The sequence below is a fragment of the Paramisgurnus dabryanus genome, chromosome 2, assembly GCF_030506205.2.
Source record: "Paramisgurnus dabryanus chromosome 2, PD_genome_1.1, whole genome shotgun sequence".
Taxonomy (NCBI): Eukaryota; Metazoa; Chordata; class Actinopteri; order Cypriniformes; family Cobitidae; genus Paramisgurnus; species Paramisgurnus dabryanus.
In genome coordinates this window covers 36105417-36123120 of record NC_133338.1, presented here as the reverse complement: position 1 = coordinate 36123120, position 17704 = coordinate 36105417, and the positions used below count along the sequence as shown (strand labels likewise).

The following is a 17704-nucleotide window of genomic DNA, read 5'->3' as shown; positions in this document are numbered from 1 at the left end:
AGGAAGATTTAATGCATTTGATCATCAGATACTGTAGAATTAAAGTTAGAATCCATTTATCTTAGCAAAATAAGCTTTTATTTTGTCAACAAATTATGTTATGTTATGTTTTTTATAAAATGTCTGATAGTGACAAAGGTCTGCTCTTTTCTCTCAGCTCTGCTGTTGACAAACTGCTAATGAAAAACAATTTGGCATCCCATAACCTTCAACAAGGGTATCTTTATACAAACATGTTTTTTACCACAAGGTAAAACAATGCACATTCAGATTTTGTATTTTCTTACATTTTTAAAATAAAATATGCCAATCTTTCATATAACATTGCTGTCTGTGCTGACATGGGGAGAAAACAGAATAATTGGAGGACAAAATCAAAAATTATACACTGAATAATAGGTAAGGGTTAAATAGGACATTAGTAAATTTGTTTTGTATCAAAGTCCAGTACAGTTTGCATTTGTGTGTTAATCTTGGCAAGCTCCTCATAATGTTGAAATGTTTTGTTTATCCTCTTCCCCCAAAGGGAGGCCATTTATATCAAAAAGTCTTTTCTGGAACAGGCCATCTTGGTTTTAGCCAGAGCCACAGAGGTAAGATAGTAACATGTTCCCTTCAAACAACGCAAACTAATTTATGCTCTTAAAGACTCACATGGTTAGCCTTTTCACAAAAAAGCACATTAGTCAAGATTTAAAAATGTTAGTAGTTCACCAGAAACCTTACAGATTTTTATGATGCCATGGTTCGATTTTTAACCTTTAGACACAAAGACTGTACATATATTAAAACTAAATAACTTTAAGACATAAGATATAAGGAAGACATAAAAAAATCAAAGAATAAACATGATCTTGAATAAATGACCTACAGATTTCTCAGGCAAATTTACACCGCTGGAGGCCAACATATTAAGCCTCACAAATTGAAGAGATGATGAGATGATGCTTCATTAAAAGACCTGGTGGACTGTTGTGATATTAAATACTTTCCTTAAACTTTGATTATTTCCACTGGCATTGTTTCAACTCTTCTGTTTGCCCCCAAATTGAAATGTGTACAGACAAAGTCATCAATCAATGAACATTATCGACTTTGATTTTGTAAATTTACATTATAAACATTTAAAGACTGAAAAGATGTTCTTGCTGGAATATCACATAATTTTCCCAATAGTTAAATTTCAGTGTTATACATAGTAAACATTACAATTATTGTGTAGGTAATGACAAGTAAAGAATAAACTTATTTTTCTTACCCCTTTAAAAAAAATTTCTTCATTTTAATCTAAACATTTCTACTCTTAAAACTGGATATGCCATTTTGCTTTCAAATACAATTTTAGGAATATTTAGATATCTTTACAGAAAAAAAGGGTCAAATGTTAATAATTTGACTTAAATGAAAAACTTTAACCTGACATGGGTCATAATTGCATGTCTTAAACTTTATCTTAAGATTATAAAATCCTGCAGAGTTGATTGATGAACAGCATGATTTCCAGTTGCTTTAATTACAATTTCATTACCTATAAATGAGAAAATAAAAAGGTTTAACATTTTTTAAACAACCTTTCACAAATCAACTATTATGATCAGCTGTCTTGTCAAGACACAGCTACTACTAGTATGGAGATAAAATAATTAAAACTTACAGGGCTGTGCAAATAGGTTTTGTTTTAATTTTGTGAGACGTTTTGTGGCCATTGTGTCTAAAGGAAGAAGAATTAGAAACACTTTTAAAATCTGTGTTTTTACACAGGCAACTCACTTCACAATAATACCTCCTCCAAAATATATATAGGCCTATATATATATAAAAATGAATTCTGTATTCACATTTTACATAAACATTTTATCTTTACATTTTCATGTTTTTAGAGATTTGCCATAAACAGTTAGGCAATAAAGCCATCACATATTAAAAAAAACAAGACTGAAACAGTGAACTCTATACATAAACTACAGTAGGGCTATGTCGACTTATCCTGTGGCTCCATCTAGTGCCCAGAAGACCGAGACCGCGGTAAACTATTTCTAAAACACATTTCAAATGTTTTCTAATGTTTTAAGTATCAGTGCTAACAATGAATAAAGGAAACCATACGTCAACGTCCTAAGGCCTTATTTTAATTTTAAAAGTCCACTTTTATTGAAAGAAAGGTGATGCCAGTAAATGTTTTTTATATTTTTTCAAACAAAATAAGTCCAAACAAAATAACCCATTTACCTCTGCATGATCCGTGTTATTCTCCCAAAAATATCCTTGAGTTTTATTGAAAAGCGTACGGTTTATCATCTGTTGTGGAAGAAAACCACAAACTATATTGACTTTAAGAAGATTATAGTAATAAACATTAAACTTTAAAGATTTGTTGTTAATGTTACTTTACAACATTATCGGTTATTGACAAGTTGTTTAGGAGATGTAATTGTGTACATTTTTAGTGGGTATTAGTCATTTAGGATTTTATTCTTGTTTCATTTAAAGTAGGGTTTGCTTTATTCTGTGAATATAATGGTATTCTTTTAAAAGCAGCAAGTTATCGTTATAGTAAATTATAGTATCAAAATTCTGATTGTGAGTAAAACTTACCTCGTTAGTTGATAAAAATGTACGTAAAAATACATTTCGAGGTGGATTCTAGGTAAAAGCGGAATAAAAAGGTTTTTGTTAATATACACATAGCAGATAAAAGCAAATAAAAAAGTTCATAATTCAGTTTGCGTTATGGTAAGCCAAAGAGTTGAGGTTCCTTGAAAACATTGCCTTATATCCTGCATGGACTATTTAGTCTAATGAGTTTATATAAGTATAAACTTATATGCTTTCCAGTAATCCATTAAACGTTTTTTTAGATTTGTTTTGATTAGCCTACTCAAACCAATGACATTTTTAAGATACGAGTTGACGCTTTAAAAGCTGTCTGAAAAGAAAATGTACATACCTTTCTGTTCTGTATTGGGAGCACTAAACTGAAGCAGAAAACCAGAACGATCAGGTGTTTTTTCATTTTCAATGAAATATACAGAGAATCAGTAAACTGTATAGCCTAAGATTACAGATGGTAAAAGATAGCATATAGATTTTTTTTAAGGACAGCAGGGAGGGAGGAGCCGACATTCAACAGCGCACTTTTACAAATTACAAACTGTAGAGGGCAAAATAGGGTTGTTTTTATAATGTATTAGCCTATTATTCCACCTTAAATATATCTTAGAGTTTATGTTACATTAAAACTGAATTCAATCCATTGTTTGTGGTTATCAGAGATAAATAAAAATGTATGCGGCGCTTGCTGTAGGCCTGTACTGTGCACATACAGTGTGGTGTTGTCATGACAGCCGTATCAACAATAACTACACTGATATAACGAAGCCATCAGGTCGAGCTGCAGATGCGATCATCTTTCTGTGATCCCACGATTTAATCAGGTACGTTTTTGTTATCAATTGAGGACATAAAAACTATTTTCTTTAATATTCAAACATATTTTCGCGCTCTCTGTCAGATAGGCTTTACCCGACATTTCAGGTATCATGAGCACCCAGGGCAGTACAGTAAAGGTATATGTACGCATCCGTCCCACAGCCAGTTTTGCACATGAGCTCATTGAATGTCTTCCTGACCATCAGGTAACCCCATATACATACACTCATTAAAATAAGTTATTAAAAATTATCTTAAAGGAATAGTTCACCCAAAAGTTAAAATTCTGTCATCATGTACTCACTCTCATGTGGTTACAAACCTTTATACATTTCTTTGTTCTGATAAGCACAATGGAAGATATTTTGAGGAATGTTAGTAGGCTAACCAAACTGATCATGAGCCCCATCAACTTATGGCGCTTTTCCATTGCATAGTACCCCACGGTTTGGTTTTGGTCAGCTTACTTTTGTGAGCTTTTCCACTGGGTGCAGTACGCACCCAATATTTATTTAGTACCACCTCAGTCGGGGGTTTCAAGCGACCCGCGCTGATACCAAAACGTGACACGAAAACACAGTAGATCACTGATTGGTCTAAGAGAATCGTCACTACCAGCGTCATCATTATAATGTAAAAGATTAGCTTTACCTTAGTGCTAGTTTGCGCTCTCTCAAGCAAATGTTGTCATCTGAGCTTTGCTATTAGTTCCCAAAATCTCTTTTAGCGATGAAAAACATTCACAGGTTGAGAATCAGGAACACCATACCAAATGACTTTCAGTTTGTGGCGGCACATTCGCAATGCGCATATATGCTTAAATGCAACTTAAATGAGGTTCGACGGAGCGCGTCGACTGACGCTACGGGTGTTTGTACAGATTCTTTCATGTGAGTCAGAGGTAGTGATAAACACAATGTGCAAACATCTATTTGTGGTGGTCAATTTAAAATTTGTGGCGGACTGAAAAATAAATGAACGTATGGGAATGTACTTCGAAGCTCTCACATGATGTCACAGCAGTATGCAGTGCAAATATAATGACACGCCTATAATCCCTCCCACGCCACTACGAAGTGATACTAAACTCGATGGAAAAGCTAACCAAGCCAAAGTGAGCTGACCCGACCTGACCCAAACCAAACTGTGGGGTACTATCTACTATGCAATTGGAAAAGCGCCATTAGTATTTTTTTCTTTCTATGGAAGTAAATGGGGATCATGATCAGTTTGGTTAAAAACATTCCTCAAAATATATTCTTTCATGCTTATCAGAACCAAGAAATTCATACAGGTTTGAAAAAACAAGGAAGTGACAAAAATTATGATGGAAATTTTTTGGTAAACTGTTCCTTTAAAAGCAATGCCAGAAGAACCATTTTGGTTCCCTGAAACAAACCCTTAAGTCAAAGTTTTTAAGTAAAACTCTTTATTTGACTTATACTTTTATACTTTCTTATAACTAATTTTGATGAATTGTAGTGTAAAAGCACATGTTGCCATAATTTTTTACAGTGTACCATGCTCAGGCCTTCTGTTACTGCATGTTTTACTGATTGGAGCTTAGAATTATTGTCATATTATGACGTGTCTTACTTCTCTGTTTCTCCAAGACTCTGAGTGTACGGTCAAAGAAAGACTCCAAGAGATTACGGAGCAATAATCAAATAAACTCCAGATTATTTAAACTTGATGGGGTGCTGCACAATGTGTCACAGGAAGAAGTCTATGATTATGTTGCCCGGAGCGTTGTGTTTGGAGCGTTTCGAGGCTACAATGGTAAGTCATGCAAAAGCACACAATTGTATATTATATATGTATATTTTTATCTCATACGTTTTTGTACGATTTACTTCATACGAATTAGCCAACTTGCAAAACATGTACAAATTCCTGTGAGATAATTCCTATAACTACAGCATATGATTCAGTTTTGACTGATTTTAATTCAACCTTTTGTATAAGGTACAATTTTGTGCTTTGGGCAAACTGGAGCGGGTAAAACATACACCATGACAGGAGCTGCGGAGGCTTACAGACAGAGAGGCATCATTCCTCGTGCTCTACAGCAGGTGACTAAGAGCCATGATAAAGCACACAGTCAATATAGCTGCCTTTACGACCACTAAACTTTCGCTCAATTCCTCAGGTCTTCCATGAGGTGGAGCAACGTACAGACCATACCTTCTCTGTGCACCTCTCCTTTCTAGAAATCTACAATGAGACTATGGTGGACCTTTTGTCGACCTTAAAGCGGGGAAAAGGTGGGAATAGTGGGGTCTTAACTGTGGTAGAAGAACCAGGGGGTGGAGTCTCAATTAAAGGGCTGACTTTACATCTGGTTCACAATGAAGAGGAGGCTCTTAGTCTGCTTTTTGAGGTAGGATTAAATAGTTGCATTTTATCATCATGTTGTCATAAAAAGAAGGCGGCGGCAAATTCATAATAAAAGACTTTTCAGTCAACAGAACTCTGTTTTCTAAGAGGTCTGATAGTGACAAAGGTCTTTTCTTATCTCACAGTTCTGCTGTTGACAAATTGCCTAATGAAAAACAAATATAGGTCCCTTAACCTAAAAAAGGGTGTCTTTATAAACATATTTTTTACCACATGGTGCTCATGCACCTTTACATTTACCCATCTGTCATTTAACATTGCTGTTTTTGCTCTGATAGGGGGAGATAAACAGAATAATTGGAGAACATGCCCTTAATAAAAATTCCTCCAGGTCTCATTGCATATTTACTGTTTACATTGAGGTAAATCCTTGACACCACTTTACTGACTGACTTAAATAACATAACAGAATCCACATACTGTATGTGTTTCTGTATGGCACAGTCACGGTCACGCACGCTGTCAGATGCAAAATACATCACCTCTAAACTGAACCTGGTGGACCTGGCGGGATCTGAAAGACTCAGCAAAACTGGGGTCAGGTCATTTTCAGTCTTTTACTGTATTTGTACACTGAAATTATATGTAAGTTATCTTCAACCCAGCGTTGGGTCAAAAATGGACAAGCCCAGCAGTTCACTCTAAAAACAAACGGTGATTAATAGCACTAAAAGTGGTTCACTGGCTTGTAATCATAGGGGATGTGGTACCTGTGTAGAACCCTATTGTGCTATATAGAACCATATCTGGTGCTATAGTGGTGCTATAACTCCCCCGTATGGTTCTATAGGTGCTTAATAGGTGCCATAAAGCACTAAAAATGGTTCCCCTATGATCATGAGCTTTTAGTGCTATTTAATTTAGCACCAATTTTTTTAAAGTGTTGGTTTGAAATTGACACAGAAAATTTTTATATTTGACCCAACAATGGATTAAAACAACCCAGCATGGGTTAAATTACCTTTATGAAACTTTTTTTGGAGTGTACGACATTAGTAAATGTGTACTGTTTCAAAGTCCAGTGCCGTTTGCATTATAGTGTGTTAATCTTGGCAAGCTCCTGAAATTTGAATGTTAAAGGTTTTTCATTTTTGTTTTTTTCTCTTCCCCCAGTCAGAGGGACAAGTCCAAAGAGAGGCCATGTATATCAACAAATCCCTGTCTTTTTTGGAACAGGTTATCTTGGCTCTAGCCGATAGCCACAGAGAACACGTTCCCTTCAGACAAAGCAAACTTACTCATGCTCTTAAAGACTCACTTGGTCAGTCATACTTGTGACAGTTCCAAAAACTACAGTGGTGTATTATATTTTGTCTATGTCTCACAGATTTTTATAATTCCATGTATCAGATTTTAGTCTTACACCTTACTTTCTATACTGAAGCTAAATAACTCAAATTTCCTGAACATGTTAATACTTTTTAAAAAGCTTTATAAAAGCTTAATTGTTAAAATATAATCTTGCATAAAACTAAAAATGCATGACTTACAGATTTCTATCACATCTCTGGCAATTGTTTCTACTGTATACAGGAGGAAACTGTAACACTGTTCTGGTGGCCAACATATATGGTGAAGCCTCACAAATTGAAGAGACGGTGAGATGATGTTTCATTTAAAGACTAGGGTCTTTAATGAATAGGGTCTCATTTATAAAACTGTGCGTAGGATTCTTACTAAAAGTCTATGTACGCACAAAAGCCAAAAATGGCATACGCCAAAAATATAAAGACTTATAAAATCACAAAAATATTATCCCTTTATAAATCACAGATCACTGGCAGGTGTGCGTACCTGAATCATCCTCAGATCCCACCCTGCAAGCCCGTCAAGTTTGTTTTTTATAGATCACAAGATTTGCGATGAGAACTGGCGTACCCACCTTTCCAGCCCTGTTTTGTGTGTACACACGCTTTATAAATGAGACCCCTGGTGGACTGTTGTGATATTAAATACTTTGCTTAAGCTTTAATTGTTTCCATTGGCAGATTTCAACACTTCGCTTTGCCTCCAGAATGAAATGTGTACAGACAAAGCCATCAATAAATGAATATATCGACCCTGTGGTAAGATTTCTTTCATTTTACATTATGAAATATTACATTATTTTCCAAATATATATACTATATAGCCTATTTTGTTCATAAAGCTTCAGGTGAAAAAACTTCAGAAAGAAATCCAGTTTCTTAAAGAGGAGCTGTCTATGTATTACACACCGGTGAGTGTCATGCATGTATACATCTGATGCTTACTACACCAATAGATGTACCAGCCTAGACAAACACTGAATTGGTCTCAATTTTAATGTCCTCCTTTCTTATAGACTAATCGTGTCAGAGTTTTCAATGAGATTCTGTCAGAGACGCAGGTGGCAGAAGTGAAGGGTCAGGTGCAGAGTTACCTGTCTGGCTCTCTGGATGAGATTCCGGTAAACATCATGGTCAGCTAGGAGTCTCACAGCTTAAAAAAACAAAGATTAGATCTTGAAAGTTAACATATAGTTTACTTTTCATGAATCATTCTCATTTATGTCGAATACATACAGCAGTAGAATTTCAAGAACATTAAGTAGTTTTTGTTTTGTTTCCACAAGAATATATATCTTTGAAGGGACATTCCACTTTTAAAAAAAATATACTCATTTTCCAGCTCCCCTGTTAAACATTTGATTTTTACCATTTTGGAATCCATTCTGCTGATCTCTGGGTCTGGCGCTACCACTTTTAGCATAGCTTAGCATAATCCATTGAATCTGATTAGACTATTAGCATTGCGCAAAAAAATAACAAAAGAGTTTCGATATTTTTCCTATTTAAACCTTGACTCTTCTGTAGTTACATCATGTACTAAAACCGACAGAAAATTAAAAGTTGCAATTTTCTAGGCAGATATGGCTACGACTTATACTCTCATTCTGGCGTAATAATCAAGAACTCGAAAATAGTCCCCTTAGTAACTTTCAATAGCACTATTTTTCGGCTGCTGAGTAATATCACTACACCTGCTGCAGCCATGTTACGGCAGCAAAGTTCTTGATTATTACACCAGAATGAGAGTATAAGTCGTAGCCATATCTGCCTAGAAAATTGCAACTTTAAAATTTTCTGTTGGTCTTAGTACACAATGTAACTACAGAAGAGTCAAGTTTTAAATAGGAGAATATATCAAAACTCTTTGGATTTTTTTTAGCGCAATGCTAATGGTCTAATCAGATTCAATGAATTGTGCTAAGCTATGCTGAAAGTGGTCTCTAGGCAGGCTGGAAAATTAGTATATTTTAAAAAAAAGCAGAATGTCCCTTTAATTGCACATTTAATGTATAATTTTCACAAAAATTATCGTTACAGATTGTGAATGTTATTCAGATCCAAGAAGTGTTTGCCCAGTTCAGAAAAGTTGTGCTGTAAGTACCCATTCACCAACAATTTGTCTGCCATTCAATTGTGCACAACTGAGTATGTTTTGAATAGGGAGAAAGAAGAAAAATTTAAAGAGCATCTGCGTCTGAGAAATACTACAGCAGAGAAAGCCTTAGACACAACACCATCCTCCGCTGCAGAAGTCAGTAATATACATCATTTTAATGGACAACATCTCTTGGTACAATAAAAATCAGAAACTGATGTCATATATGTATATATAAAATCTGTTACAGATGTTGGGATCTGTATCTACTGTAGGAGAGGTGGACAGAGGCGGATATGGGCTTGGTTTAGCTGACTCTTCACAGAGGCATCAACAAGCTGTATCACCTAAACCAAGTAAACGCAAACATATGAGCAGGTAAGAATCTGTTTTTCCTGCACTGACCCTGAATCTTGCATCAATCCTCTCTGGAAAAAATATGAGCCAAGATTATCTGGTCAGATCAGCACAAACCAACAAATCACATGACCATGCTATGGGTCAAAGGAATGGTTCGGTAAATAGTTTGATGTCATCCTGATAGTGATTGAGTTCAGTGACTTTTATGAACAATGTTATGTAACAGCAAAACTCCCTCTTGATAGCCCAAAACTATTATTACACATTTGTGCACAGCTAAAACATTTTATGCTTCTGGTTATTATATAATGTGGGGATTTAAAAATAATTTTAAAAAATGGCTATAAATAGGGTTGTAAAATGTTTAAATATCTCTCGCAGAAAGGAAGAAGCACTGAACCTGGCGCCAATGGAAACTACTACCGTAGAAGCTGAACAGCCCTTGAATCTGAGTGATTCAGACTTGGTCAAACATGAATACCAACAGCATGTTTCTGAAGATCAACACAGAACTGAGTAAGCACATCTTTACATAAACTGACAGCTGCTGCGAGCTTGGAGAGACCTCTGCTGACAGGATCTTGTTGCAGGACCATATTAATAGATAATAAGTACAATATAAAACATTATGGGGTGGTTTCATGGACAGGGTTTAGATTAATCCAGACTAGGCATTAGTTATTTTAGGACATTAAGGCAGCTCAAACATGCATCTTAGTCTGGCACTAGGATAAATCCTTTCCTATTTATTAAAATTTAATAATAAGGTCTCCTCTATTCTCAGCTCTCCTCCTCCTAAGGCAGAAGCATTTGAGGATTTCAAAGCAGAAAAGGGAAGTGAGATTAATCGTATACTAAAAGAAAACAAAGCTGTGCTGTTGGAGCGCAGGTCCCAGTTACGCTCCCTTACTGATGTCATCAATGTGACTAAACGTGATATGGATTACATTGCTTCTGAATTACAACAATTCAGAGAACAAAGACAAAACCAGGGTAAGCATTAGTGTTACTGGCCGTGGCATTAACCTCTACAATAGTAAAGTGTAGAGATGACAACAAAAAACTTAAAAGTAATTTTCATTTTACAGGACAGTTTGTGAATGCAGAGGGTGAACCTGTGCTCGAGGAGGCAGAGCTGTCTCTAGTGATGCAGCTGAAGGAGTTAAAGAGCCGTTACAGAAAAGCTTACGAGGACCACACCAGCATTAAAGCTGAAGTCAGCTACTGTCAGCAACTTGTGAATCAGTGTCGGGTACGGCTACTTACAGGTGAAATCTTGCAGTTCCATGGCTTTTTTATTCAATAAATGTATATACTGTTACTGTCACAATTTTAAACAAAAAGTAGACCTGAATTGATTGACTTAAAGAAAAACACCACTGTTTTTCAATATTTTTCTTACCTCAATTAGACAAATGAATACATACCTATCTTTATTCAGTGCGTGCACTTAATCTTTGTACAGCACGTTGTTAATGTGTAAGCATTTAGCCTAGCCCCATTCATTCCTTTGGATCCAAACAGGGATGAATTTGGAGGCCACTAAACACTTCCATTTTTTCCCTATGTAAAGACTGTTACATGAGTAGTTACATGAGTAAGTATGGTGACACAAAATAAAACGATTAAAATCGATTTTTTAAGCACTATATTTGGCGGAAGAGCACTCAGGGCCTTATTTTAACAATCTAAGCGCATTGTCTAAAGCGCATAGCGCAACATCTAAATGGGTGTATCCAAATCCACTTTTGCTAATTTAATGACGGGAAAAATGGTTAGTGCGCCGAGCGTATGGTCGAAAAGTGTTGGTCCTTTTTTTAATGAGTAATGGGAGTATTTTGGCCATAATGTGCAACAAACCAATGAGAGTCTCAGCTCTCATCCCCTTTAAAAGCCAGTTGCGCTGACACTATGTCTAATCCCTATTTAGATGACGGACTTTGTAAACTGAAAAACTAAGCGGAGGAAGAAGATCCCCAGTTTAAGATTAATGTTAAATAATTGTGTTGTTTTTCACTTGTATTGAAATAGTTTTTTTTTATTAAAACCCGTTTTCTTTTAGTCATGGAAGTAAAAAAGGAGGCTTTTAATTGCTTTAAATGTATGGCTATCCAATATCATCAAAAAATAATTTACAAGTATGTAAGAAAAGGTTTGTACTGTAAAAATACTTTATTTGTAACAAACATGAGATAAAGAATTTACAAACGTCTCTCTGCACGTTTCAGCACTTGGACAGCCTCATTAGTTTTTTTAAGCATTACTTAAAAAATGTTCTCATCTCACCATATCCACAGGAACAGAGTCATCATATACAATAAATCCGTGGGGTATAAAAAACATTTAAAAACAGATGCATTTGTTTAAAGCAAAGCATTTATTTACTTACCAGGCTGCAGGTGAAGCAGCTCTTTACGACTTCTAACGTCTCATAATCGGTCCTCATTTATTGTCAAGAGACTCAATAATAATGTTTTACATTCAATCCTTTAGTCTTTCATATTTAACAGCGTTTTTATGTTGCTGCGTCATCCCGTTTATAGGCGCATATTACTAATGCGCTCTTTAAATAACAAAAAACATATTGCGCCATTGACTTTAGACCAGGTTTTTATTGGTCAATGGCGTAGTCTATTTTAGTTGCTTAAAAAAAAGCAACATGCCAACAATGCGCCTGAACACACCTCGTTTTCAGACCAAAACGCCCATAGGCGCAAAAGCATTTGCTATTTAAACAACGTGGCGCTGAACATGAAAATGATAATTGCGCAAGGTGGAAACTAGCAAAAGACACTTGCGTCGCGCATTGCGCCGGGTGTAAGATTGATCCCTTAGTTTGCAGCACTTTGAACTTGGGCGCAGTAATATTGACAAAAGTTTGCGCGAGAGGGGGTAGTCAGGAGTAATGATGTTACTGTGCGCAGAGGTTAAAGTGCTGCAAACTTAGTGCTGCTCTTCCACCATATAGTTCTACTTTTTTATCCGCCACGTTTTATTTGTGCGCATGTACTTACTCATGTAACTACTCATGTAACAGTCTTTAAATAGGAGAAAAAATGGAAGTGTTTGGTGGCTTCTAAATTCATCCGTTTGGATCTAAGGAATGGATGGGGCTAGGCTAAATGCTAAGACAGTCACAACACGTTGTACAAAGATTAGGTGCACACATTGAATAAAGATAGGTATGTATTAAGTTGAGGTAAGAACATACTAAAATATCGAAAAACGGTGGTGTTTTCCTTTAATGCAGCTTTAGCGCAGCTCCTAAAAGATAAGCTATATCCAGTAAGGCTGCATTCATTTTTTATTTTGTGTATGTTTGCCAGAGTTTGAGAGCTGGTACAATGAATCTTTCCTGTTGCCGGATCAAGTGTTGTCCATTTTAGAGCATGGACCAATTAGACCAGGACGTGTACCCGTAGACATAGCTTTAACCCTGGTTTGTAACAGCACAACACAAGCTTATGTATACCTCTGTTTGAAAGAGTAATGATGTTATTATTATAATAATGTTTTATGTATAAACAGCACACAGTTTAAACCAGGGATGGGCAACTTCGGTCCTGGAGGGCCGGTGTCCTGCAGAGTTTAGCTCCAACCATAATTAAACACACCTGAAGCAGCCAATTAAGGTCTAACTAGGCATACTAAAACTTTTAGGCAGGTGTGCTGAGGCAAGTTGGAGCTAAACTCTGTAGGACACCGGCCCTCCAGGACCGAAGTTGCCCATCCCTGGTTTAAACAGTACATGCTTTTTATAATTATATATAATTATAAATGTTAAACTCATTTACTATTGCAAACCTGCAGTATGAAGATTATTATGAAAAATAATTTATGGGACAGTTTCCAGGACAGGGCTTATCCTAGTCCCAGACTGAAATGTATGTTTGAGCTGCCTTAATTTTGTAAGGAATGTTTGTATAAATGTTCTAATATAAGTAAGGCCTAGTCCTTGATAAATCTAACACTGTCCAGGAAACTGCCCTTAAATGTTTTTTTCTGAGTGTAGCATGTAACAAGAGTAATATTTCAATTAAATTTAAAAGTTAAAGATTGCATTCAGTATGACTGTCACAGAAGATTGTGTTTTATGAACAGGATGATGAACAACAGTCATTTGAGCATCTCGGTGACAATCTTCAAGAAAGTCCCAGTGCTGTATCATTTCATAATGCTTATAACAAAACTCTCCAGAGGGTAAGACATTTATAACAATAACCACATCTGATGTTTTAACTCACTATTTAGCACAAATATGCAAAGGCGGACACTACTTGAGTATTTTAAATAAATTTTCCAAGCATCTGTGCTTTATCAGAGTATTTGTCTTGGGAAAAAATTTACTTTACTAAAAAATTTTCACTACATTCTAAAGCATAGAATCATACTGTGTATTCCTTTTATATTGCATATTAACTTTGATTTAATACCTAATTACATAAAAATTGTTTACTTTTACTTAATTGAGTAAAAGTTCAAAAGTACCTTTTACTTAAGTAAAAGAAAAAAAAACTAGATGTTTAATGTACTTAAATATTAAATATAAACCAAAAACTTGAAATTATGAAATGTAGTGGAGCAAAAATTATGATAATATGCTTTGGAATGTTTGAAAATACTGCTAAAAATGTACTTTTATCTAGAAAGTAAAAATAGTTAAGTAGTGTCCACCTCTGCAAATATGTAATACTAAAACTAAACTTGTACATGACTGTTTAGTCAAAACAATGTCTTTGTTTTACAGAGAGGAAAGCATTAGGACAACAAAACCAATGGACTTCATACTTAATTTGCGATATGAATGCTGTGAGTGCTTTGTACATCATTGTCAGATTTGTGTCATCCAACATTGATGCAAGGAAACGCACATACACTATATCTATAAAACAGTTTGGATTAATTGCTAAAAATACATGTTTGCTTGAACTGAATGAGCATTGTTTATTTAATTTATACAAATGATTGTAACTTATTGTTAGGCACCTGTTAAACAGAACTGGTTTATGTTTTATACTTATTGGGAAGAAAACATTAGTACACTCTATATTCAGATGAAACAAAACAACCTCAGTACATCAGGTTGTTAAATGAAAAGTAAACTTTATTATTCCTGAACCACAAAATAGACTTCTTTGGTTGTACAAATTCACTAGTTACAGTCCTGAATGAGCTAGATCCCCAAACCTTCAGTCCCACCCTCCCACTTAGCAAACAAAATCCTCCCCAACATTAAATCAAGAAAACAATGAGATACCAAACGCTTTTGCTCTGATAATGTAAGAATGTAGTGAATCCCATTAGCCCACTGGTTACAGAAAACCAAACTTTCTCCTCAAACTATGCTTTCTAAAAATAAAATGATCAGCCAAACTTTTATTAACCAAAAACTGAATTTCAGTCAATGAGAGCAACACAAAAGCTAAGATTAGTAAAATAGAAACTATTTTATAAGACTGACAAGGTCATTGGGTCACTGTTAATCTGTCATCTGAACTGGTTTGAGAAAAAAAATGTATTCGAAGGGATAATCGTTGTATTCCTCCCACAGGACTGAAAGAACAATTGCAAAATTGCAATAAGCCAATATTTACACAGGGATGACTCGGTCCAGACCCTGCCAGAAACATCTACCACCTCCAGACATTAGTTTGGTCTTGGAGCAGAAAGGCTCAGATTAAACTCTGATTTTTGCTTTTTTATGCATTTGTACATTATTCACACAATGAGCATTTTCAGTGGCTTTCATTTTTTATACCAGTTAAAATTTAGCTAAATGTAGAAATATATAACATCTACTACCTTCACACACCAGCATAGAAACAGATATGAGTGAGAATTATAGATGTTGATTACATCTCCCTCCCCCAGTGCTAAAAAAGTAAAATGGTACCATACATTTGCGGACATGTGAGGCAATGACTGGCGAATGATGATACCACTGATTCTCACATTTGAGTGTTTGAAAAATTTAACATTTTCAACTCATGTATCAAAGGGAATGACTTAACATATGAATGTACAACATCGTAGCAAGGAAGGCCAGAGGTCAAGAGGATTGCTAAGAAACAACCAGTACGTAGTTCATTTAACTCTCCTAGTCAAGAAAAGGAAGACTAGAGATTCATTAAACAGGTGGAGAATGACGCTACTCGCATATGGTAGGCCAGTCTTTATGATATGGCGTGATGATACAAATTACAAAAAGGTTTGTAACAGACTCTTTAAATAAGTTCAGATGCAACCTTTCAAAAATATTACATTCATTTGCACCTTTAAAAAAAAATGTTCCCAAACTGATATGGATATAAAATGAAAAGCTTTATGCCAAGGCCTCATTGTCATTGCTGCATGCAAAAATATCTCCCAATTCCATAATTCATCCCAAAATCACAACTAACCAGCATATACATGTGCCACAATTTGTTTCTCTTGTTATGGATTCCCATAGATAAAAACAGTATATTACATTAATAAATTACATTTAAGAGGAATAAAACTTTTGATTATGAATTAAAACAATAAAAGTGTAAGTCGGGCTTGAATGGGGCAGTGAAGGTAGCAGTATGTCGTCTTCAAACTGAATCTCCCAAAAATTAATCTCCTTTTCAGTCTTTCTACATCTTGTCAACAGATTTCAAAGAGTTAAAAAGAAATCCATCTCTTAAAATAATTCTGTTTCTAAAATGTTGACAGACAGAAAGTGGTGGGTTAAAGCAAATATAGTGACCAAATAATGAATTGGCCACCCTCTGGACCTTTTATAAACAAATATGAGAAATCCTTTTCAATAACAACCGAAAAGGCATGACTAGTGTTTCTTTTTGCCCATCAGCTCATCTGCCTTCCTGGTGTTGTGGTGGTCGGCAATAAAGAACAGTGGTTTAATATGCTGAGCATTCTATGTCACATGTGACATCTGAGCATTAGATTATCACTATGTGTGTGTGTGTTTGTGTTATCTTCACAGTTCAAATGTATTAGTGTGTAAATGTGCGATTATGTGGGCACTGGGGTCTCCAGGCTGCGGCGACCCTGTCGTAGTTTGCGCTTATTACTGTAGAGAGCCATCTCTTCTAGAGCCGATGTGGTGGCCATAGGAACTTCTGCATCTAAAATAGACACTGAAAACAAAAGAAAGATAAAGAACAACATATGAAATACATGCAGTGTAAGAAAAGCAGACGTCACTGACATTGCACATGTAAAGCGCATCTCCATCCACTGAAAAGTATGGCGTCACCTAAATGACGAGAAACTTTCAATTGAGGTATTACATTAAATAAAATCAGTCTTCTCATGGATGCAGAGTTTGAAACCAATGGACAAAGCTGTGAAAGCAGTGAATTAGGAAGAGGCATTTGTAAAGAAGCTGAAAGCCAGAGCTGCACACCATGCCGAAGAATCCTGCAGACCACTAAGACAGTCTGACCACCTTTAAAAGACACCGCTACACTGTCAGAAAAATTGTCAAAGAATGGTCCCTATCTGTCACTGGGGCAGTATCCTTTTTAAAAAAGTATACTTTTGCACCTGAGAACTTATATCAATATCCCAAAAGTGCATTTCGTTACCAAAGATCAATGCATATTTGTACCTCAAAAGGTGCATATGGAGACATCTGTATTTAAAGGGTACTGCCCAAGTGACAGGCTTGGGACCATTTTTAGACCATTGTTTATAAGGTACAAAGGATAAGGTACAAAGGAAGACTGTACAATGATACTTTGACCCTTAATATTACACCAAATATCATGTTACTACAAAAGACAGGTTCACCAATTTTTCAAAATGTAATAAATCATGCAAGCTACAAAAAAATTTAATTTTGTTAATTTAAAATCTGGTGTTTTGCTTGATGCTGTTAACAAGCCCAATGGGGTTTTGACAGACAATAGTAGTGCAGATATTTGCATCCATCGAAACATCAGCTTGAATTATGTTATTGTTTTTTTAAATGGGTTCCTGTACATGAGTGCAAGAATTTACATGCAGATGATGGATTCAAGGCCATTTCGCAGCTCAAATCATGCTCAAACGTTAGAATATACATATTAAAAAAACTGGTAGAACTTGATATCACATCACTTGGTTTCAAAACAAGTTAAGAAGT

The 17704-nt window shown here is 35.5% G+C and overlaps 2 protein-coding genes and 1 long non-coding RNA gene across 20 annotated transcripts in view; 1 reads left to right on the top strand and 2 right to left on the bottom strand.

The window, feature by feature from the left end:
* Window positions 1-63: 63 nt before the first annotated feature.
* On the bottom strand, window positions 64-3095 carry LOC135778801 (uncharacterized). The gene is made up of 5 exons (XR_010544632.2): window positions 2948-3095; window positions 2596-2643; window positions 2230-2298; window positions 1655-1711; window positions 64-1528 (listed from the first exon to the last, which is right to left on the bottom strand). It is a non-coding gene; the product is annotated as an uncharacterized lncRNA (long non-coding RNA).
* A 27-nt stretch (window positions 3096-3122) lies between these two features.
* On the top strand, window positions 3123-15550 carry kif9 (kinesin family member 9). 2 transcript variants are annotated; one of them, XM_065289366.2, is made up of 21 exons: window positions 3123-3434; window positions 3516-3635; window positions 5043-5208; window positions 5395-5501; window positions 5579-5809; window positions 6105-6188; window positions 6271-6363; window positions 6940-7087; window positions 7360-7424; window positions 7815-7892; window positions 7976-8044; window positions 8150-8254; window positions 9174-9229; window positions 9297-9387; window positions 9482-9609; window positions 9973-10107; window positions 10376-10584; window positions 10680-10859; window positions 12918-13030; window positions 13693-13791; window positions 14339-15550. In XM_065289366.2, the coding sequence occupies exons 2-21, from the start codon at window positions 3540-3542 to the stop codon at window positions 14351-14353; spliced, it is 2268 nt and encodes a 755-aa protein (XP_065145438.1). In that variant the 5' UTR covers window positions 3123-3434; window positions 3516-3539; the 3' UTR covers window positions 14354-15550. The 2 variants fall into 2 exon arrangements, with proteins under 2 accessions (XP_065145438.1, XP_073668834.1); XM_073812733.1 differs by having other exon boundaries at window positions 3123-3635.
* The window catches only part of scrib (scribble planar cell polarity protein), a 93550-nt gene continuing 90520 nt past the window's right edge, over window positions 14675-17704 (bottom strand). For 15 of the 17 annotated variants that reach the window (XM_065289346.1, XM_065289353.1, XM_065289357.1 and 12 more), the window contains one exon: window positions 14675-16715. In XM_065289346.1, the coding sequence (XP_065145418.1) occupies window positions 16591-16715 (125 nt within the window). In that variant the 3' untranslated portion in view covers window positions 14675-16590. The remainder of the gene's footprint in view (window positions 16716-17704) is intronic. The other 2 variants (XM_065289355.1, XM_065289359.1) reach the window with 1 other exon arrangement.